At 41.2% G+C, this 23846-nt stretch overlaps 1 protein-coding gene across 3 annotated transcripts in view; it reads right to left on the minus strand.

Moving 5' to 3' along the window:
• Positions 1-544: 544 nt before the first annotated feature.
• The window catches only part of myo10l1 (myosin X, like 1), an 81091-nt gene continuing 57789 nt past the window's right edge, over positions 545-23846 (minus strand). For 2 of the 3 annotated variants that reach the window (XM_057859007.1, XM_057859006.1), the window contains 15 exons: positions 23634-23727; positions 23479-23534; positions 20778-20914; positions 20501-20695; positions 17496-17653; positions 17310-17430; positions 17075-17223; positions 13462-13610; positions 13180-13387; positions 12958-13094; positions 10836-10959; positions 10333-10680; positions 5537-5713; positions 5275-5466; positions 3871-5206 (listed from right to left, as the gene is read on the minus strand). In XM_057859007.1, coding sequence (XP_057714990.1) covers positions 5102-5206; positions 5275-5466; positions 5537-5713; positions 10333-10680; positions 10836-10959; positions 12958-13094; positions 13180-13387; positions 13462-13610; positions 17075-17223; positions 17310-17430; positions 17496-17653; positions 20501-20695; positions 20778-20914; positions 23479-23534; positions 23634-23727 — 2350 coding nt within the window. In that variant the 3' untranslated portion in view covers positions 3871-5101. Of the gene's footprint in view, positions 3780-3870; positions 5207-5274; positions 5467-5536; positions 5714-10332; positions 10681-10835; positions 10960-12957; positions 13095-13179; positions 13388-13461; positions 13611-17074; positions 17224-17309; positions 17431-17495; positions 17654-20500; positions 20696-20777; positions 20915-23478; positions 23535-23633; positions 23728-23846 lie in introns of those variants that run through there. The other variant, XR_009067114.1, reaches the window with a different exon arrangement.

Here is a 23846-nt window from a genome sequence, read left to right on the forward strand (position 1 = left end):
GGTTTTGACCTTAGTATTTCCCCCAATTAATGATAAAGACAGATGACAGTATAGGTGGCCTCGATCTGCTAGGTTCATCTCTCATTACGCAATGACATCACTATCAGTCCAAACAGACACACAAACCAGCACTGTTATGCAAAATCCATATTTCTGTCCCTTCACAGTTTCATTCATATTTCCTCAAATGGTGACCAAGGAAGGCATCTTAATAAAATGATTATGTACTGTTTGACGCTACTATATTAGTTGAACAAATGCATCAATGAAGTACTTACTACCCTACGCGAGAGGCGTTTGTTTGTCTTAAATGGACAGCAATAACAACAAGTCGCACCCCTGGTCAAAATATGAAAAAAAAAAACAACAACTGAGTTATATTACAAAAATTACGGTATATGCCAATGCCACAATTTGAGGGAATGCAGTAAGCACCTTTTGAACCATCATTTTTTTTTAAACACGTGACGCAGTCCTCCTTCAACATCATCATTACAGTATAGTAATATAATAAATAACCTCCATCCCACCCTCCCCCCCACTCAATAATTCCCCATGCTTTCTTACCTTTAACACACAATCACAACACCATCGTTTGCTTAGTCATATACTAAATACATCTCATATCCGAGTAATACACGTGTTACTTTTCTTCATTTCTTTTCCCATATAATGCAATTTGGATTGCAACACCCATACACAAACACACAGCAGCATACCACACACAGCACCTTTAGCAAAGGTGTTGTTACACAAGTAATAACATAAATACCAGTAAGTTAAGTTCCATGGAATCACAGACGTACAAGGCGAGGTTCATACTGCAGGTCTTAATGCACAATTCCGATTTTTTCTGTCATATCTGTTGTCAAACCCGCATCTTCCCTAGAAGCCGTGTTCAAGCTAATTGCTAATGCTAATGCACTGCTGCCGTAGCGCCCTGTCTCTCTCGCTCTTTGCTGACGTAATTGCCACATGAATTCCGATTCGGGGGACTTGACAGTTCAGACCGCAGCCACATTCCGGAAAAATGTGGCCCAAATCGGATTTGAACGACATTCGAAAGTGACTTAGATAAGATTTAAAATGGTCCACTTTTATGAGACTTTACCATTCAGACCGTCAAGTTAATGCCTCGCTCGAGTCGGAAAAACACGAAAAAATTGGATTCATGCATTAAGACCTACGGTATGAACCTAACCAAAGTGGTGCGCTTATGTCATTTTTGTTTTAAAGAAAACAGCATGACCATGACAAGAGTATACAGTACTAATAGCGTAAAAAAAAAGATAACTTCCTTAAAACATAGTGTTTCTCTGTGAATCACAAAAATGGCACTGCCAGTGAATGACACCATTTCAATTGCTCTTATCTTACACTAGGAATGCTGTGCCTGCCCAAAAGTTAATAACTCTTATTATACCTGATATACAATACACAAACAATAAAACTTGGTTAAGTTTTTGTGCCAAAATAAAGTCAAAACACACATATTGTCTTCCTTGATATAATTCCAAAGTATTCGAAGCAGCTTTGTTTTTGGCTGTAGTATCTTCTTTTGTCCACACAGTGGCACTGGTGAGTGAATGGCTTCTTTGTTTCCTCCTTCTCCAAACAGAAAAGACCCCGCACTCAAATGACAAACGTGTAAATGTGATTTTACATACAGTGAATACCAACAAAAGCAAGCAAGAATTCAACACTGTAACTTAATAACCCGCGACGGGAGTTGGGACGAATGCACGAGAAGAGAAAGAGAGAGACTCGAGAGAGCTTGAAGCAGAATGTCTGGCAGTGCAACAGAACAGGGGTACGCCCCCATCCCTGGGTCCTAGAAGCTTGCCCCTCCTTGGTGCTTGGGGTTCCTGTGGGTGAGACTGCACTCCTTGGATCATGGGGCTAGAGTGGTCTTGTTATATACTGTAGATCTAGAACGGTAGGCTCGACTAGATCGTTGAGTGGTGGAGTCCAAAAAAAGAGAGCCATAACCTGGGGCCTTAGAGGGAAGCAACACCCTGGTTCCTGGAGTGGAAGAAATTAATCCCCAACCGCGAGTCCTCAGAAGTAGCGCCCTTTGATTTTGGGGACCTCACCACAAGATCCGTCCCCCTAACTGGAACACAATAGGAAGTGGTCTTTAGTCTGACAGGCTGGTATCCTGGGAGAGAACCGTAACCTAGGTCCCCAGAGGCAGCCCCTCTTGGTTTCAGGAAAGGAATATCCCAAGACATAGCCTCCCCCTCTTCCCAATCTCATAGATCTTTGAAGCGTCTAGGACAGGGAGGCCCAAACTGGTCCTCAAGGGCCGCTGTGGGTCCTGGTTTTTGTTCTTAAGGATCGAGCACAGACCATTTAACCAATTAGGTTTCTGCTAAAATAATTAACACCTGACTACAATCAACTGATTACACTTGTAAAGACACCAGACTGGTGCAAAGGTGTTGTACTGTTTTTGTCATGCCTTAAATTGAGTTTTGTTAAGATTATGCCCTAGTGCAGGGGTCCCCAACGACCGGGTCCGCGGTGCATTTGGTACCAGGCCACGCAGAAATAATAAATAATTTATTGACGTCTGCACTCTGGCCGACTGACTTTGGCCTGTGCCGCTTAACACACGAATATCCCTGTCTACTCTAGATATACAACAACAGGATAGGAGGTCGTCATAGAAATGCATTGATTGGACTGTTAACAGTACATCTTGTTTTGTATATCAATGTGCGCTTGGCCTCGATAATAACGTATGACGTAGGGCGGGCGCATCACATTTGTTCCCGGAAATAATTAGCCCCCACACTAGAACGACTGAAAAACAGACGTCTTTGGACATTTTTTACGGGGAAAGGGCACCTGACGAGCCAGAAGATGAGCCTACAATTCGAAGAAAACAAGATCTATGCTACTTCCCAATAACTAAAGACCCATGAACTGCGAAGGAGTGGATTCGTGACCCGTATGTGAATAAACCGAGTGATTCGAGCATGTCTGTGCAACAGGAATATCAGCTTGTAGTGATTACAAATCACGGCGACCTTTAACGTACATTTGAGACAACAGCTCTACCGAGGTTATGGATTAAAGTCATTTCGGAATATCCTGATATCGCTAGGAGCGCAGTGAAAACTGTGCTATAATTTCCAACATCGTATCTTTGTGAAGCTAGCTTCTCTCACTCTCCCATCTCGGGACCATCTCATCTCAATAAAACAAGCTCAGGCCTCCCACTGATTCAGCGGGTGAGTTGTATTTTCCCTGCACTTAACACGACGGGGCTAAAAACAAATGTTATTTCACATTTGCTGTATTTTTCTGCCGCACATTGCCGGTGTTCTGACAAATTTGGCACGGGCGCAACGTTAAAAATGACCGCAAATGCAGCGATTCAAAAGTACACACTACAAACTTTCTTTAAAGAAAGGAATATGAACTTACGTTACTCATGTTAACTGCACACAACAACTGCTTGCAGCTGTCTCACTTAACGACTTCGCCGTGTCGTTAAGCATTAATTTACGCTATTTTCGTGTTGCACATGTCTGTTTATGATGTAAATAGTTTTTTAGCACCGTTGGATAACATTGAGAGTCCAACTGAATATAAAAGAGGGCTTTTTTTCACCGTCATAAAAGCTTTGGTAGCAAAATTTTATAAGGGGGGAATATTTGACCAAACACCGGTCCGTGAAAAAAAAACCCAAATCACACCGGTCCGTGGTGCAAAAAAGGTTGGGGACCCCTGCCCTAGTGTGTCTGGTCATTGTGATTACCTATTGATTTCACCTGATGTGGCCTGCTCCTTGTGTCTTGACCAATCCGCTGCCTCTTGTATCAACCACCTGTCTCTCATTGTCTTGTTACCCCATGTCTGTATTTAAGTTCCCCATGTGCTGTCTTTTCTTGTTGGGTCTTTGTCAATCCATGTGTCTGAATATGGAAGATCATATAAATTATGATCCTCCTTGAAGTCTGAAAAATCGGAGTCCAGAAAAACGTGCTGTGTCGGCAGGTGCGGTAAGGTAGGACTGACGGCCGCCAGCATGCCTGACAAGGTGGGGTAAGGTGGACTCAATGCAGGGGAAATGGGGAGGTGAGGCAAGGTGGGGGAAAATTCAAAAATGTTCATTGATAGCTAACAAAAAAAAACAAAGTACAAACAAAAACCAAGAGGACCAAACAAAAGATATCAAAACTAACAAAGGCAGGGATCCAGTTATAACAAGGGCAAGAACGTTGATGAGGCTGATGCTCAGATAGACATGTGGATTGACAAAGACCCAACAAGAACAGAAAGCACATGGGGAACTTAAATACAGGGGTAACGAGACAATGAGACAAAGGTGGTTGATACAAGAGGCGGCAGATCGGTCAAGACACAAGGAGCAGGCCACAACAGGTGAAATCAATGAGTAATCACAAACCAAGTCAAGGCATGGCAGATTTGTTGGAAAGAAATCCAGCACCCACTGCGGCCTGATGTGGAATAGTTTGGAGACCCCTGGTCTTGGATGAAGAAATCACGCCCAGGACGATGCCCTCATCAAGGCCCCAGATCATGGGGTTAGATGCTGGAATGGACTACTACCACGTCCAATGAAGAAGCCGAGACCCATGCGATCTGGTGGGTAGAACACCTGGACATTAGCCCTCTCTGTGGGTTTTAAGTGGTGGTTCTCCTACAACCAGTGTGAACACTACCCCAAAATGCTTGAATATAGACCCCCCAACAAATGCGAGGTTCTTGGGGTATATCCTTGCTTCTGTCGAAGACCCCCTGGGTCCTGGATCAATGTAGGACAGAACAGGTAATGGCTGCTTTGCGCTTGAGGCCCACAAAGACGGACGTCTGAGAATTTGGATTGGATTTGAACATCTACATGCAAGGGCTATCACTGGGTAATTGTCGTGTGTGTGAAAGGACTGTCCTCCAAAATCCAGGTTCAAGTTTCATGCTCCAATGAAATGTATCCGACCCGCTCTCATGAATCCATTTGCTTTCAGCGTTGATTTTCTATGCTTGGCAAGGATTAGTGTGACTGCCTCAGTCCAGGAGGGGCATCGTTAGCCGCTAGGGAAAACCTATGGCTTTGAATGCCCAACCGCAATCACCTCACCCACGAGCTGGCAACGCTGGTGACCGACATGATGCTGCAGCGTTTTTTCACCATCATGTTAATGTAAGCCCTCATGATCTTGGTGATCTCGCCAACCTAAAGACAAATATCAATATTAGCTGAATGACGACTAAAAGTTTGAAGTAAAAATGAATTAAATTCACCAGTGGCGTCTCAAAGAACATCTCCCTCTCGTCTACGATGATCTTGTAGGTGTAGATTTGCGAGGCGCCAAAAAATGTGATGTGCTCATACTGGAATGTCTCCAGCGGTTTGGGTTCGCCTCGCTTGTAGACAGACACGTTGTCGGCGCTCACGCCCAGCCACAGGTCATGGGGGAAACCGCCTTCCTTACACTGGAGCAAAGTTATATGATCAGAAATGATTTCAATAAATGAGGGTAGTGAATTTGTTTGTTGTCATTACCTCCACGTCAAAGAGAGTAGATCCGTATCCGGGCCACTCCTTGATGATGCTCATGTATTTGAGCATGGCCTGGTGCTGCGCCATGCCCTGCAGCCGTGTCCACTTCTCCAGCACGCTGGTGCGTGTGGCCGATGTCTCCTCCTTCACCCACATCTCCAGCATCTGCTCTTCTTCCACCTGCACATTTATTACAATTGATCTTGTAATGGCAAAGAAAGTCGGAGCTGAATTCCTCTGGTTACAGGTTTTCGAATTCTCTCAAATGGACAGAATATGACGACAGAATCCCAAAGCAAAAAAGAAAACAATAAATTTCCAAGCTAATCACTAAGGCTGCAACAACTAACCGATTAAGTCAAAGAATGCAGTGATCCCTCGTTTTTCACGGGTTATGATGAGCGATAATTGAAATGCATTTACATAAAAAAGCAAAAAAACCCAATGATGTGTGATCCATGTATTTATTCAGATTGAGCATTGGAAAGAGATACATTTAAGACATGTTTTTTTCCCCAAAAGTACCGTAATTTTTGCACTATAAGGCGCACCTGACTATAAGCCGCTACCCACCAAATTTGGCACGAAAACGGCATTTGTTCATAGATAAACTCCACTGGACTATAGACCCTACTCACCTACGTCAGAAAATGGGCGTGTCGCTGTTTCCGGCTGCCATATTGTACCTATGTTTTAGACCTATTCTCATTGTTTTCAATTAGTCGAGCAAGTTATAGAGCAATTCATGGAAGCCCCGGTGTTATCTGACGCTGTAAACTCATTGGATGCATTGCATAAAAGGTGTTACGTGGAAAAGCTTCAATTTATCCATTCGCCAGATCCGTATTTGATGCCTAAATCGATGTTTTTCGACCCGCTGGCTTCGCCTGACATCTGCTATCCTGATATTTACAACTATCTTGTCCACACAAAACCAGCCTATTCTCACGAAAGTTTGAAAAACTTTAAGAGCTTGGAGGCTTATAAATGCTACGTTGCTGGTTGGGTGAAACAGGTCCTCGTACACGAAAATTCGGCAGGAATCTTGTGCTCGGAAGGTGAGTTACGAAATTTTCAATTCAAAATCTTTTGTTCTTGCTAACCTTCACTGTCAAGTCTAATGTATTTCATATCATTTGTCAATGGAGCTAGGGCTTTTAATGTTTATATGGTTTAGCGATAGCACTCTCACTACATACATATATAATATGTAATAAATATGAAGTGCGATAGCACTACTCCAGATTGTCCCTAGTTGAATTTATTTTTTGGCTTTTGACCTCAATAGTGAAATTGTAAATTAATTGTATGACAACTGTCTGATTATCCCCTTATAATTATATATTTTCAGGTAGTTCATTCACAATGTCTGAGTGTATGTTGTCAGCGATTAGCCTAGCAATGATCTTAATTGTGGTTGTCAGCCCAAAACCCTGTAAATATATATTAAATGCATCTTACCAGATATAAAATGACTACTACATAATCTGTGGTAGTCGTTTGGAGCCCAGTTTTCTCGTCGAATTGCAGCAGTCAATCTCGGTCTCCTCTTCGGGTCTCTCGGAATACGGTAAAAATTAAAGTCTCTCCATCTATCTTCTCTGTTTTTGCAACCGACCGCCACACACGACTTCACCATTTTGATTATTAATGTTAACGAGCAGAAAAACACGCCATAATAGGAGGAATTTACGAAGCGCTAATGCATTAACATGACGAATATACGGACAACATGGCGCGGGGGCGTGGCTGTGACGTCACGTGAGTAGGGTCTATAAGCCTCAGCTGTCCTCACTCTATTATGGGAAATTTACAGCAAAAGATATTAACCAGTAACACTTTATTTGACAGCGGCATCATACGACTGCCATAAGACCAAATAAACCACCATGGAGCTTTGAACTAATTGGCTGCAAAGCGTCATTGCTTCGAGAAGCTTCATTTGGCCATCACTGCTCCCTTGTGGGAGACAGTCAACATCTGCTGCCACCTGCTGTCAACACTGTTGTTGTCCAACATGCCTCCTAGCATGCATTGCAGTGCTACAGAATCACAATAAATGTTCTGTGCTAATTATTTCTTCAGTTACTGTTCCAGTTGTTTCATTACTTGCTAGTTATGGTATTTGGTAACACTTTATTTGATAGTGGTGCCATAAGACTGTCATAAGACAATCATAATTATGACATAACACTGTCCTGGGCATTAGTGAATGCTTATAACACATGTCATTTAGTGTTATCCGGCAAATTATCTCACTTTTGAATGGATGTAAAAGATGCAAGGTGGACATAAATGGCGTTAGTGATATAATTTGCCGGATGACAGTTTCTTTTCTATTCTATTCTATTCTATTCTATTCTATTCTATTCTATTCTATTCTATTCTATTCTATTCTATTCTACTGCATGAGCAATCATTAAGGCCCATGATCGTGTCATGCCATTAATGACGGTTTTATGACAGTGTTCTGACACCCCTGTCAAATAAAGTGTTACCTATTAACCCAAATAAATCAACAAATAAGCCGCACTGCACGATAAGCCGCAAGATTCAAAATGAAGGAAAAAAGTAGCGGCTTATAGTCCGGAAATTATGGTATATAATTCTTTATTAAATGCTTCTTTGAGTGAGTCCTCCCAAATTCACTCACGCTGCTTAGAACTAGGCATGTGCCGATAACCGGTTTCAAGGTATACAGTGGTATGAAAATGTCACAGTTTCAAAACCGCAAATATTTTTTGTCATAACGTCCCTAAGGTAGTAGCTAATTTTTATGTACCATAACTGCAGGGAGAAATCCATCGCTTGCAGCTGCAAGGCTCAATCCTCCCACACTGGTTGTTACTCAGTGTCAGTGAGTCAGCTGTGCTACACGATGGCTGGAGGAGGTGAAACTCCTGAACTTTACCCCCTAGTAGAAGCAAACTAAATCGCTGTTATGGGAATACTATGGCTACTGAAAAGTTACAGACAGCCGTGGCTTAGAGGAGGAAGGCCAACTAACATGTAAAACATGTTTGCGGAAGGTGGCTGCTGAGGAGGTGATTGCTCCAGTATGATTTTGCATTTATACAAAATTAAAGGTTGGTAAATACTATCAAGAACGTGCTACCTTAGTAGCAGCTTGTTTAGTTTGTCTAGTGATGGTAAAACACGTATTTATTTCTCTCTAGCAACTGTCTGTGTTGAGAAAGAGAGTGTGTGTATAATGTAAACACGATACGAGTCATACACAATACACAGGCGCTTTTTATGGAAAATAATTATTTTTGTTGTGAATATAATAATGTTAAGCTGTGGGTTTACGCTCACCTAAAGGACTGCATTTGTTTTAATTTTATTATAGAATATTTGTTTTTAGTTTAGTTAACTTAACATTATACTTATGTTCCAAATTGCTAGTATGTTTTGAAAAAGAAAAATCCTGCTCAATGGAAAAATGTTTTTTTTTTTTAACCCAGATATCTCAAAGCAACACATTTTAGGACTGTAATTGCAATCCTGTGATACCGTGATATTTTTGCTTAAAGTTACAATACCATCAGAATCTCATATCGGCACATGCCTACTTAGAACACCACACATCACCACACAGTGATTTGCCACAGCAAACTACAGCCAATTTTTAACAAGTTAAACGAGTCGGCGCCTTTGAAATGTTGCACTCCCAAGCTTCTCTGGCAAGTTCAAAGCAGCACCTTTGTCACTCATCGTTAACTTAACAAGCTGCAGCTGCCTGGTGAGCAAGAAAAGCAGCAGGCGGGAGAGTCAGAGGCTGTATGTGATCTGATCGAGACATCTCTATAAAATACTGTATTCATTTATTTTCTTAATTGAAACAAAATCCGCAATGGACTGAGGGCGTGATGTTTGAGGCGCAAAGTAGCGAGGGATCACTGTAAATTAAGTTTCCAACAAATTTGATCATCAATTTTTGCCGGCAGCTATGAGGAGTCCTGTTTGGGTCCTTGTTTGTGTTATGTGAGGCTACACGCGCGCACCAGTGATTAGAGCAAGAGAGAGAGTTCGCTGCTACATTCAGGTTTAGTTGCTGAATCATTAATATTTACGCGAGAGTTATATTGCCTTGAGTCGTGTGTTGTAAGATGCAGTGTGCCTCCGTCAGAGGTGAGTAAATGAAGCTTTTGTTTGTATTCTTTGTTGATGAAACGTTACTATTTAGCACGGAGCGCTAAGCTAGTTAGCGATCATGATAATCAGACTTAGAAATTCTTTTTATGTTTTATACTCAGGACCTTTATTAAAAACTTGTTTTATGTACTTAAAACAGTACAGTTGCAGACTACAGTCAGGAAAGATGTGATAAAATAATATTTTTGAAGGAAACAGTCATTTATTTTATCTTCATTGTTACTTATAACATGCCTAAAACAATTGAAAAAAACGTAACTATCTGATTAATTGTTTAATTAATCGTCTGATTAATCGATTATAAAAATAGTCGTTAGTTGCAGCTTTACTAAACACATTTAAACACACACACACTCGGTTCTCGAATGACCGAGGATGCCTTTGAGAAGATTTGTCCCGACCTCCGACAATCGCACGCTTTTTATTAAGTATATGCAAATAAGCAGGCTGGTTTCAGCCCACAAGTTAACCACTTGTGAGACTCAGTGAAAATTCACTGTGCCGCTGTATACCACGAAAACAATAACTTATCAGCAACAACGGCCTTGTTGGAGGAGAGAAAAACACTCCGGATGTGTTTTTAACTAGGGAATTACTTAACACTCCCTTGATAACCTGTCTGGATACTGTCGTTTCTCACATACCTTCTGTTTCTTTAGTGACCCCGTCTTGAAGCTCCTCCTCAGCGTGCCGTCCAAGAAGCTCGGCGTTTTGCGTTTCTCCACTGCGCCGCCCACACCACCCGGCCCCCCCGCCGCTGCCTTACTGTCCGCTGTCCCTCCTCCTCCCGCCGTTACGCTTGCAGAACCCACGCCAGGCTTGGTGGAATGTATGATGCGGCTGCGGAGACGTCCGATTGGATATACGGTTCCCAGACTCCAGCCAGCCCTGCCGGCCCCGTCACCGTGGAGATACTGCAGCCTTAAAGCGGCCAGATGCTGCAACGTCTCCTCAGACGCTGGGAAATGTCCGCTGATGAGAGACTCGTGAGCCTTGAATGCAAGGAGAAGAAGAGTGAGGTGACTAAGAAAGACTAGAAAATATGATGCCATAAACAGTACTTGGAAAAGATTTCTTGATAGGAGAACAGTTAGGAACGTAGCTGAGTTTACTGGTCTGTAAGTAGGTAGTTAGATGAGAGGCTCACCTGTTCAAACATGAAGGCAAACTCCACTCCTTCTTTGTGCATGCTTTCCACATCCAAGAAGCAGTAGAGCTTGAAATACAGCTTCCATTCTCCTTCTTCCTCCTCTTCCTCACTGCCAGCAAGCCTGGAAGCAAAACACCTTGATAAAGTGCATGTGACACCAGAAAGCATGTTTATTTCATTTACAAGCGCTATTTTATTCTCCTAAATGAAATGGACTGCTTGGATGTTTGTGGAAGCGATCGATATATTTATTCAACTTTTTGAATCCCGCGCCATGAAAATGACTGACTTCCGGCTAGAGTCTCTGGTTGAGAAAGATGGCGAATATGACGTCAATGAATGACATCATCTCCTCTATACAGCCATATTATTGTATGCAGAAGGACAGCAGATTCAGCTGATTTTTCTGATTAATTCGTTTATTTTTCGCGTCACGCCAGCCCAATGTGCTGCAGGCTTTTCTCCCTACACCAGGGAGAGTGGTGTGAGCCTTTCTGGGTTTCCAAAGATCCTGTTCACCATGAAGAATGGGCAAAACAGGTCAAACAATCAAGGGACCATTGGACTGACGAGGAAGTGAGTAAGCGACGTATTTCATAATGTCAAATACTGGGATCATGGCACACGTTTTAATAAGGAGGTGGCTTGCATTTTGTGGGTGACAATGCTCCCTGCCCACTGAGAAGGCGTTAGTGGCCGACGACCGCCAGCTTGTCGCACACCATGGTCGCCCGCCAATGAAAGCGGGAGTGCCTGTGCTCAGGCAGCCACGCGCTTTCGTCACCGGTTCTCCATTGTGTCGAGACTTCCACCCCCCTCGGCCCTCTTCGCGTGCCCGCCTTGAAAGCGCTACACTCAGCTTGGGCTCGGGCAGCCACGCGCTCCAATTTCGGCCCGTTTGTCCACCGAGAATGCTCCATTTTCAGTGTTCATTCCTCTGCTGCATCCCCGACGACGAGCACTGCCTGCTTGCCAGGGCCACTGCAGGGGAACGACGAGCTGAAACTTGCTCGCCGCTGGGAGCTGGCCGATCGGTGAAGGCAATCACCTCCGTCGCTGTGCGTGACATGAATCGGGGTAGTTTTGTGTGATTTTTCGTTTTCGAGAGGCGAGGAAGCGACTTGGAAGAGCCCCTTGTTCAGGTTAGCATGTGCCCAAGATCTCACATTCCCCCTTAGTTTAGACTCTTTTCTCCCTCTCAGAGTTCCCCCTGGGAAATGACAAGAGCCGGACTAATTCTGGTGGCATAGAATACTGCTCAGGAGGTTTAAGAAGTTGGCAGTTTTGACCATTATGCAGTAATTTAGCCCTGCAGTACTGAATACATGCATTTTTAATATTTCATATTTTATTTAGCACAAGACTGTTATTTGTCATGACCATATAATTTATCTGGCGATCGAGGAAAAAAAAAATACAATATTAAAAATATATACAATAGTAAAAATATTACAGAGAAAAAAAACAATGACATTTTACAGTATGCTCTACTCATTTGCCTCGTGTTTGATGTCGTTCTGAATCTCCCTCCTCCTCGAAATACGACTCAAACATACAGTATATGGCTGTATGCCATAGGCTTCCTCTGGATTGACAATATTAATTGAAAGATCCACACTTGAACCAGAATCGCTTCAAAACGCTTCCTCCTCCGCCATTGGGCTCAAAGCTAAATCCGCTGAAATTGCTCATTCTTTGACGTCATCACGAAGATGGAGGCGCCAGAGCGCTATAATGACAGGAGGAGCTAAATGGCAGATTTAAAGACTCATGTGTCGTCATCTGTGCTTTGCCAGTATGTTGTATATATATAGTTGAATCGTCTCAAAATATGATTTTAATTCGAATAATAATGCTATTTGAGTTTTTTTTTTGTCATGTCACATACACTTTGATGGACTAGAAAATGCATTGGGATGGGGAAGCTTTGCTCTTTGACGGCATTAGACATGCAATTCATTTTGACTGGGAGGGGCGAATGAGCGAGTGAACATCCATTTAATAATTTCACATCCTACTCGCTCTTGAGTACAATTGCACCCGCAGCCAAACTATGGTAAAAAAACTGCGACTTATGATCCGAAAATACGGAAATGAATAATGTTTTGACAAGACGTACCTTTCAAACTTGGCTAAAACATCTGCCACAATGACTCTGCTCTCCAAAGCTCGATCAGTCACAGAATTGTGCTCAAAAAGAGAAAAAAGGTTCTTGCTGTCCTCCATAGCCAACCCTCGGATCAACTTCTCCACAACCTTGATAGGAACGTATTAAAAGCATATTAGTTTCTCACCAGATCCTTCCAGGATATTTTGGCTTTTGCATATGAGTATCGTGCACCTCTCCAGCTGTGGTGTGCGAGTTAATGGAGATCTTGCAGGATCCTCCCCCATGGCAGTAAACAGTGGTGCTCATTTCCTGCCTAACCAGCAAGGCGGCGATCTCCTCCTGTGAGGGTACAAACTCACGAGTCTTGGTCTTCTTCAGCGATTCTCCGATGAAAGCGGCGTAGCGCTCGATCTCTGTGTTGGGGTAGCGTTCACGCACCCTGGAGTATACACACACGTTCACTTTAGATGAAGAGTTTAAAGGAAATACAGGTGAAGCTGTCAGAAAATGCACCTTTTCAAGTGGAAGCGAAGATATCGGAGGATGACGCGACTGGGAAGGAAAGTGCAGCTCATGCAAGTGAGGAGGTGCCAATGCGCTCGATTAGCTGGGCTGTTGGGCTGAGGCACATGATTGGTCTGCTTGATAACCTGACAATAAACCTGAGAAACACAACAGAATGTGTTCATTAGTGTTTAGTTGGGGTTATCAGTGGATGGTTGCATTAATGGGATGGACTAAACTCGACACCTTGATTAGTAAGTAGACTGCGTCAGTCACTCAGGCTACGTTTACATGGACAAAATTTCTTTAATCCGGTCAATGTTCGGATTAAAATTATGATCGGATATACTGTTTTCATAGACACTCAGGCATCACATTTTCAGCTGGAACAAATTATTTTGACATGCACAGATTGACCAAATATACCACAAATAGTAGTACAGATGTTCAAAATTATTCAACCCCCACAGTAGATAAGTGTTTTTTGCAAGTTTGAGATTTATTTTTCATCTTGTTCATTATCACATTAATTAATGACATGTCAAATAGACAAATACAACTGAAATAACAGAAATATTTTGGGGAATATTCCAATTTCTGTAATTACTTCATTGACAACCCCTTAGGTATGTATAAATTTAGTACTTGGTACAACATCCTTTGCAACAATTCCATCCTTTAGACGTGAAGCATAGCTTGACACAACTTTCTTGCAGTGATCCACAGGTATCTTTGCACGTTCCTGATGGGCATAGGCCTCCAGTTCATTAACATTTTTGGGCTTGCATGCTGCAACGGCCTTCTTCAAGTACCACCAGAGATTTTCAATGGGATTTAAGTCTGGTGGTTGCGATGGCCACTCCAGAATCTTCAAGCACTTCTTTTGCAACCAAGATGTGGTAGATGTTGAGGTATGCTTAGAATCATTGTCCTGTTGGAAGGTCCAACCTCACGCAAGCCTCACCTTTGGACTGCATGACATTTGCATCCAAGATCTCCTGGTATTGAACTGAATTTATGATACCTTGCACACGCTGAAGTTTCCATCTACAACCCAAGAGCATGACTGACCCCCCCCCCCCCCCCCCACCACTTCACAGTAGTTAAGGTGTTCTTTTCTTTATAGTCATCATTCTTTCTCCTCCACACGTACCGTTGATCCATTGGCCCAAAAAGTTCCAGTTTGGTCTCATCACTCCAGAGAACAGTATCGCAAAACCTTTGTTGTTTGTCCCCATGGTTATTGGCATATTACTTGTGCTTTGGAGTCAGTTGGGGGGGTGCGCCTGGGAGTTCTTGCATGGAAGTCATCATTTCGCAGTGTGTGTCTTATTGTCTGGGATAAAACCTTAATACCTTCGTATGACATGTCCTGTCATAACTTCATCTCCACCTTTCGCTTCAGGTATCGCACAGCAGTTGCAGACCTTTTTCTACCATGCCCAGGTAGCGTTTCCTCTGTGCCATTAGTTTTAAACTCGCAGACTATGCTCCCAATTGTGTCTCTTGAAATGTTTTGTCCTTTTGCTACCTTTTTATATCCGCATCCTTGCTTATGAAGTGAAATGACCTCTTTTGACCATTCCTTGGACTTCACCATGTTGTAAAGATGTCATTAACTGCCAAGAAGAGCCATGTGTCAAAGTCCTTTTAAATCTGCTTAATTGCTGCTTATTAGGGTTCCATTCACATCTGCACGTTTTCATCAGCTGTTTGATAACACCCGATGGAAACCTTTGTTCTTAAGAGTGGTGGACTTGGGGGGTTGAATAATTTTGTCAATGAGGTAATCACAGAATGGCCATTAATTGGAATATTCTATTTTACATGTCATTTTTAATGTGATTATATAAACAAGATAAAAATGACTGTCAAACTTGCAAAAACACTTATCCACTCTAGGGGTTGAATAATTTTGAACACAAATGTATGTTTACATGGACAAAATGTCTTTAATCCGATCAGTGTTCAGATTAAAATTATGATCGGATATAATGTTTTCATAGACACTCAGGCATCACATTTTCAGTTAGAACAAATGATTTTGACAAGGGCAAATTGACCAAATATACCGGAAATAGTGGTATAACAATAAAACTTGATCTGTCCATTTCTACTTTAAACATTAACATCATTCCCTGTATTTTCCATGTTTTTCTACCGTCAGGTATTTCAACAATTGTAACAGCCTTCAATATATCCAGCAACGTGTTTGTCTCGGATAAAGACCAGTTCAGTCTTCCGCTCGCTCGGCTTAGGCCTATACTGTTCCAAAATTTATGAAATAAACTTGTTTCATTTATTTCAGTAATTGATTAATCTATCAATTAGTTACTTTGAATAATCAAGAAATCGGATTAGGAACACGTTATGTGTTGTGCAGAATAAATTTTAGGAGATGTAAAACAAAGGCTTGCTAAGATTGCCCTTTCATAAGAGCATTAAATGCGAATACAAAATAAAATTCCAGAATGTTTCTTCAAATTCTGCAGAATTGCACTTTCTTTTAAAAATAACTTAAAATATCTGAGCTCAGCCTCTAACGGTTTAAAAAAAAAAGTACAGCAAGAGAACAAGTGGCTAACTTGCATAGTAAAGGTACGCTAGTTTACCGGTAAATCCAATAAAATGCTATATTGTTTTTGTTTTGTTTTCTACAATGCTCTTATAAAATCGTTCAAACACATATTTTCACCAAAAAAACCTGCTATTTGTGAACTAAATTTCAAAGGCATAAAAAAAACATTAGCTCGGACAAAAGCTTACCTTATGTTTGTCTTTACAGGGAGCAGCTGGATTGATTTTCATATTCACTGTTGGCACGAGAGGGCAGTGGATTCACCCAAATCAATAAAACTAAATGTAAACACTTTCAAAACAAACCACTACAACGCCACTCTAATGAAATGAAATCAAATTTGCCTTGAGAGGCAGCAAAATTTGATTTCGGGCTTTTTTTCTAATCGAATTACTCGAGTTAATTGATTAATCGTTGCAGCACTAAATCAGATTATCAATCGACATAAACATCGTTCAGAATAATCTTGATCGAACAGGCTTGATTGGGTTAGAATATTCCATATGTGGTGTACACAAGAAGTATTTTTATTCTCAACAGGTCTTTAATCCGAATAAATGTGTCCATCTAAACGTAGCCTCAGTCGGGTTGGTTTGAATTGTGATGGGTTACGTCATTTGTGTGTTTGGGAGGTTCATTGTTAGGGTAGGTAGGTTGGTTGGTTGGTTGGTTGATTTGGTTTGTGGATTGTTAGTTGAGTTGGTCGGTCAGTAGGGTTGGTGTGCTTGGGTTGTGTTGGTTGGAAAGTTGATTGGATTTGTGTGTGATGTCGGTTGATTATTTGGTTTGCTTGTTGGTTGGGTTGGTGCACGAGTGGGTTGGACTAGATTGAGTTGTTTGTTAATTTGGTTGGTTGATTTACTGGTGAGTTGATTGATAATCTTTGTCCGTGGTCTGGTATCTTGAATATTTACATCAGTCACTCAGTTGGGTATGTTGGTTGAATGGTTTCGTCAGTCCGTCGGGTTGGTTGGGTTATGTTGGTTAAGATGGTCAGTCAACGGGGTTTTCCTGGGTTGCTGAGTCTGAGTCCAAAGAACCAACCTCATCCCTGAGAGGACGGAGGTCCTGGCAGGTCTGCAGGATGCCCTGGATAATGGGCACCGTGTCGGCCAGTGTCTCCATCTCCTGCAGTGAGTTAAAGACTCGCACCGCTTCGTCCTGCAGGCTGGCGTAGCCCTGCTGCCGTTGCACTAGGTAGAGATTAGGGAAATTGTCAAATAAAGAGAATCGGGAAGATGTTGAGGTTGGCGTCGAAGGGAGTTTGTGACAAACTCACGACTGGTGACTTCGCCGTATGGTAGCGGCAGTAACGGCGAGTGGAGAGGATGCTGTGTGTATCTGAGGATGGGGTTCCTTCTATACATCTGTTCCACAATTTCTAGATTCACACTGTTCTCCTGTTGGCGTCAGAGATAGTTAGACCATTTTCACATCAATACTTATCTGACTATCATGGATTTACCTTGATGTCTCTGATGAGCTGCAGAGTCGGGGTCTCGATGGGGGTCTTGCTGTCTATGACGCCTTGAATGGCGGCGGTCCATCTCATGGCCTCATTTAGCATTTTGGTGTAAAGGCGGTAGGAATGTTTTCTGCCATACACGATGATGTTCCAGTAACCTGTGTGACACAATTAAAATGTATGCAGTATTGTTCATAACTAGAAAATACAATTTCTGCAGAAATTGCTTGGGGATGCTTTACTCTCTCACCCATGGGTCACGTCTAGTGCTGCAACGATTAATGGATTAACTCGAGTAATTCGATTAGAAAAAAAGATTTGAATTACATTTTGCTGCTTCGAGTATTTGTTTAATTAAAGTGATGTAATGGTTTGTTTTGAAAGTGTTTGTATTTGGTTTAATTGATTTAGGTGGATACAATGCCCTTTAGTGGCAACAGTGAATATGATAGAACTCATTTCACATGGCTGAATTCAGCTGCTCCCTGTTAAGACACACATAGGCTAAGTTTTTGTTTAAGCTAATGTTTTTTTAATGCATTCGTAATTTAGTTTATAGGTAGAGTAATCCATTTGTTAAGAGTATAGTTAAAAAAAAAAAAAAAAAAAAAAATTGGCATTTTATAGCATTTAAGCTAGCGGACATTTGTTATGTAAGTTAGCCAATTGTTCTTTTGTTGTACTTAGATCCTCATTATTTACTTTTTTTATACCGTTTTGGGCTCAGTTCAGGTATTTTAATTTTTTAAGTTCCTTATCCGATTAATCGATTCTTCAAACGAACTAGTTCATCGATTAATTGACTACTAAAATAATCGATAGCTGCAGCCCTAGTCACGTCCTGCAGATTTTCTGTAACTTGCTATTCATTTTCAGGTCATTTCATTGTTAACTCATTGACAGAACTAGACGTCCAATCCCTTTTGACTGGGAGGGACGAAAGAACAATTTTTCCCGTTCTATCTGCATGTAACTGGGGATCTCCTGGACCCGATAACATTATTTTCAGAGGATTAAAATCGGGTGAAAAAGATGGGGTTTTGAAGAAGATGTGAAAGGATATTGTCAAATGAAATAAAAATACTTACGTATGTTTTGTACTACGCAACACTAGTAAATAAACACTGCCAGTAAGGGTGTAACAGTACATGTATTCGTATTGAACCGTTTCGGTACTTGTTTCTGACGTAATGTAACCCTGACTTTTCGAGGCTGTGAGTCGATCGGGTTACAGTTTCTTTGTGGAGAATATATTTACTCCGTCTTCTCTATTATAATATGGACCAACACGGTAGGACAGTAAAGAAACGTCAACGGCGCGACAACGTGGCCGTCAATCAGTCAATCAGCCAATGCACACCAGTCGCAGTGCGGCCGCGTGTTAGACGCGTCCCAGAAGCAGCTCAACGCGATGCACGCGAAAAGAACGGCAGAGTTTATTATTTGACGCAAGACGCAGCCCTCCTGCGTCAATACTACTACCGGTAGCTAGGATCGAGCAGACCGGAAGTCACTCGTGTAAAAATACGGTGGATCCAGTCGATTTTCAAACTAATATGCAATCATCACCCACTTTTTGAGTCCATCAGATGTCTTGAGTGGTAGATCGGGGGGCGCACAATTCACTTGTCTTTGTTGATTTACTGCTTTTCTGCTATAATAATACCCAACACGGCCCCGTGTTCAATACAAAACCCTCCTACCACAACAAAACAAGTAGGAACTAATATTCACATAGGAACTAAAGTTATACAACATAAAATGTACAATATAAATGAATACTACATCACATTTGTAAAATATAAAGACATAATAAAATAAATAATAGCCCATTTAAATAAAATAAATTGAAATGAGCTAAAACACCTGTAATTAAATAATATGAATAATACACAGATCCTGCTTACACAATAAAATTATTAATTTCTGTGTGGTGCTTTAACTTGAGAAAATCCACCAATAAAGCTTTTGAAAACCGTTCCTAAGAAAAAAAAGATTCATTGAGGCATTTCGTTTGTAAAATACATGGTAAAATCTTTGTCATTGGGATTGCTTTTCTCTTTAACAAAGGACTTCTTTTTTCTTCTTTCTTTCAGAAAGAAAGCTGACCAATAATGTGGGGTCTGAAAAGCAAATTGTTGTTGGATTATTATCTTTAAATACACTCTACTTTTTGAGCAGAATTCTAGCTTTGTGTGGGCTACTGTTCCTATTGTTGAAAGCACAAACGTGTGTAATAAACAACTGGCACATTTATATTTTGCATTTTGTTTTCTTACTGTACCGAAAACGAACCGAACCGTGACCTCAAAACCGAGGTACGTACCGAACCGAGATTTTTGTGTACCGTTACACCCCTAACTGCCAGTATCGGAACATTATGCTAGCTACCACGGGAAGCTAACAAAAGATAATATCAAGCAAGAGTTATAATCAATGGCTGGTCATTTACGGTGCTACACGTCCAATCCCCTTAGACTGGGAGGGGCAAAAGAACGTTTGTTCAGAAAAAAATGCCAAACTGCTGAAACAATTGGGAAATCAGCAAAAAAAATGCAACAACCCCCCCCCAAAAAAACCCAGAAAAACCCACAAAGAAATGAAAATTTATTGATATTTTAGTTTTAGTCATTTTAGTTCATTTGGTTGCAATAGACGCACTAGACATCAAATCCATGTTGACTGGGAGAGGCAAATGAACATTCCAAAATGTAAAAAAAATCAAAAGAAAGTGACCGCTATGGCTCTTCTTTCAGTACCACTGATGGCGCTAGACGTCCAAGCCTTGTTAACTGCCGCTGTCAATGGCACTGAAACATGAGCCAGTCCTCTCAGTTTCAATGAAAAAGCCACTTCAAAGATCCAATGATAGAATATTAAAAGCCTGGTGGTAAAGGATGGAAGCAGCCGAAGAGATAAAAATGCTCCAAAATTAATAGGAAGTTATTAAACATTTACAGAGAGTACGTTTTCTAGTTGGAGGGAGGTGTTTATTTTATTCTCACCTGTCTCCCTGTGAACTCGCTCATCCGGCTGGATGACGGAGCACAGTGAGTTGAGCACCAGCGTGCCCATTTTGGACGAGTTGCGCTCAGAGCTCTTGTAGTAGTCCAGCGAATTGTGCGTGAGGACGAACCAACGCTTCTTGAGCTTCAGCGAGGCGCTCTTGGCGTTGGTCTTCACCTCCTTCTGGAGCCAACCTTGAAAGGTGCGCAGACAAGAAGAAATCTTGTAACCTTATGGCAATTTTCCTGAAACATAGCCAGTCAATGGCAGCGCTACCCCGAACGAGGAACTCTTCCATCCTGGTGTCGCCTTTAGGTTTCTGCAGCAGACTGATCCAGTGATGCATTTCCTCAGGCGTGTCGCTGTTGCAGTGGATCACACGGTTGGCTGTGATGATCACAAAGGAGTTGGGCCTGAAAAAAAGCACGAAATTGCATGAATATAGTCTAGAAACATCAAATTTAAACAAAACTAGGAAATGCCATTTCTGGAGAAATTGGAATGGTAGCTTTGCTGTGATGCTGGGTTAACATCTACAGTGGTATGAAAAAGTATATGAACCTTTTGGAATTTCTCACATTTCTGCATAAAATCACCATCAAATGTGATCAGATCTTTGTCAAAATCACACAGATGAAAAAAACAGTGTCTGTTTTAACTAAAACCACCCAAACATTTATAGGTTTTCATATTTTAATGAGGATAGTATGCAAACAATGACAGAAGGGTGAAAAATAAGTAAGTGAACCATCACATTTATTGTTTTGTGGCCCACCGCTCTGGCAGCAATAACTTCAACTAGACGCTTCCTGTAGCTGCAGATCCGTCTGGCACATCAGTCAGGACTAATCTTGGCCCATTCTTCTCTATAAAACTGCTGTAGTTTAGTCAGATTCCTGGCATGTCTGGCATGAATCACTGTCTTTTGGTTATGCCAAAGCATCTCAATGAGGTTCAAGTCTGGACTTTGACTTGGCCACTCCAGAATATGTATTTTGTTCTTCTGAAACCATTCTGAAGTTGATTTACTTCTGTGTTTTGGATCATTGTCTTGTTGCAGCATCCAGCCTTCTTTTAGCTTCAATTGTATGACAGACGGCCTCAGGTTTTCCCGCAAAACATACTGATAAACTTTTGAATTCATTATTCCATTAATGATGGCAAGTTGTCTAGGCCCCGAGGAAGCAAAACAGCCCCAAATCATGATGCTCAGTCCACCATGCTTCAGGGTGGGGATAAGGTGTTTATGTTGGTGAGCTGTTCCATTTTTCCTCCACACATGACGTTGTGTGTTACTCCCAAACAATGTATGTTTGGTTTCATCAGTCCACAAAATATCTTGCCAAAAGTTCTGTGGAGTGTCAAAGTGCCTTTTTGTGAACATTAAACGAACAACAATGTTTTTTCAGACAGCAGTGGCTTCCTCCGAGGAGTCCTCCCATGAACAACATTCTTGGCCATAGTTTTATATACATATAGCTGATGTGTGCACAGAGATATTGGACTGTGCCAGTGATTTCTGTGAGTCTTTAGCAGACACTCAAGGGTTCTTTTTTACCTCTCTGAGTATTCTGCGCTAAACTCTTGGTGTCATCTTTGATGGACAGCCACTCCTTGGGAGAGAAGCAACAGTACCAAATTCTCTCCATTTGTAGACAACTTCTCTGACGGTCCATTGATGAACATCCTGACTATTTTAGAGATGGTTTTGTATCCTTTCCCAGCTTTATACAGATCAACAATCCTTGATCGCAGGTCTTCAGTCAGCTCTTTTGACCGAGCCATGATGCACATCAGACAATGCTTCTCATCAAGACATTTCTTACCAGGTGTGTGTTTTACAGTGGGCGGGGCAGCTTTTCACCACTCATCAGTGACACACACATGACTTAAAATGGTTGGTAAAAATTGGTTTCAATTGCTCTTTAAGTCTCCTTAGGCAGAGGGGTCACTTACTTCTTTTTCCCCTTCTGTCATTGTTAGCATATTATCCTCATTAAAATATGAAAACCTATAAATGTTTGGGTGGTTTTAGTTAAAACAGACACTGTATTTTCATCTGTGTGATTTTGACAAAGATCAGATCATATTTGATGGTGATTTTATGCAGAAATGTGAGAAATTCCAAAAGGTCCAGATACTTTTTTATACCACCGTTAATAAACCATCTTTCCAATAATAAATCTGAATAAATACATTGAACATTTTTTGGGGGAGTTTGCTTTGCTTTTACTTGGGTTTACTTTGCGGTTTTGCTCTTATCACGTTGGGTTCTGGCCCTCATTAACTGGGAAAAACGAGGGATCACTGTAAATACAAGTATAATATAAAATATTTGTTTAAATGATCCTATCCATCTCAATATTCAGTTGTTTTGTGTCATGATTTATTTCCTGCTATTTTGACCTAATGACTTTGTTTTTTGTTATGATTTATTTCCTGCTATTTTGACCTAACGACTTTGTTTTTAATTTGTTTTAGTTTACTTTATTTGTATCTTTTGTATATTCTTTGGTAAGGTGTCCTTGAAAGAAAATGTATAGGGTCACTTCCTATCGATATCGAGTCTCTTCCTGTTGATTTTGGGGCATTTTGGGCTCACTTACTGTTTATTTCAGGTCACTTCTTTTTGATTTGGGGGAATTTTGGGCTCATTTCCTTTTGATATCGAGGTATTCCTGTTGATTACGTCATGTTCCTGTCAGTGGCATTGATGTATATGGGTAAAATTTTGTTGGTTCTATCAGCTGTCAATAGGACCACATAGACTTGTTTGGGTTAGGGTTACCGTTTAATTACATGCAAAGCTACCATCAATAACAAAAAAAAAAAAAAAAACGTTATAAATATTAACAATTTTAACTTTAACTAAACTACAAGAATTTTAAAAGTAAACATGAAATTAAATAAAACAAACATTAAAATACAGATTAGTAGAAATACTTTAACCATCACTACTGACACGATTGCGACTCACCGATCAGGATTGTCTGAAGCACAGACAGAGTCAATCAGGCCCACATCAAGCGTGCCCTGAGTTAAAAATAAATAAATAAATATATCTATCGAGTCATTTGATGTAGCATTGGTGGAATAGTGATAAAAAATGACATGTTGCATTTGACGACTGACCACAGCATTTTTGGGGTTGGCCTGCTCGTGGGACATCTCCAGAAGCTGCTCTGGTGTGCATACTCGCACCTTGCTGAGCACATTAAACCACCCGCTAAACACAAACAAGAGAGAATTTTGTATTGAGTCTTTCAAAACCTTCGTTCATTCAACCTTCAATCCATAAACAAGCCGGTTCGTTATAAAAATGGAGAGAAAAAGTAGCGGCAAAAA

Source organism: Corythoichthys intestinalis, chromosome 15, assembly GCF_030265065.1.
Source record: "Corythoichthys intestinalis isolate RoL2023-P3 chromosome 15, ASM3026506v1, whole genome shotgun sequence".
Lineage (NCBI taxonomy): Eukaryota > Metazoa > Chordata > Actinopteri > Syngnathiformes > Syngnathidae > Corythoichthys > Corythoichthys intestinalis.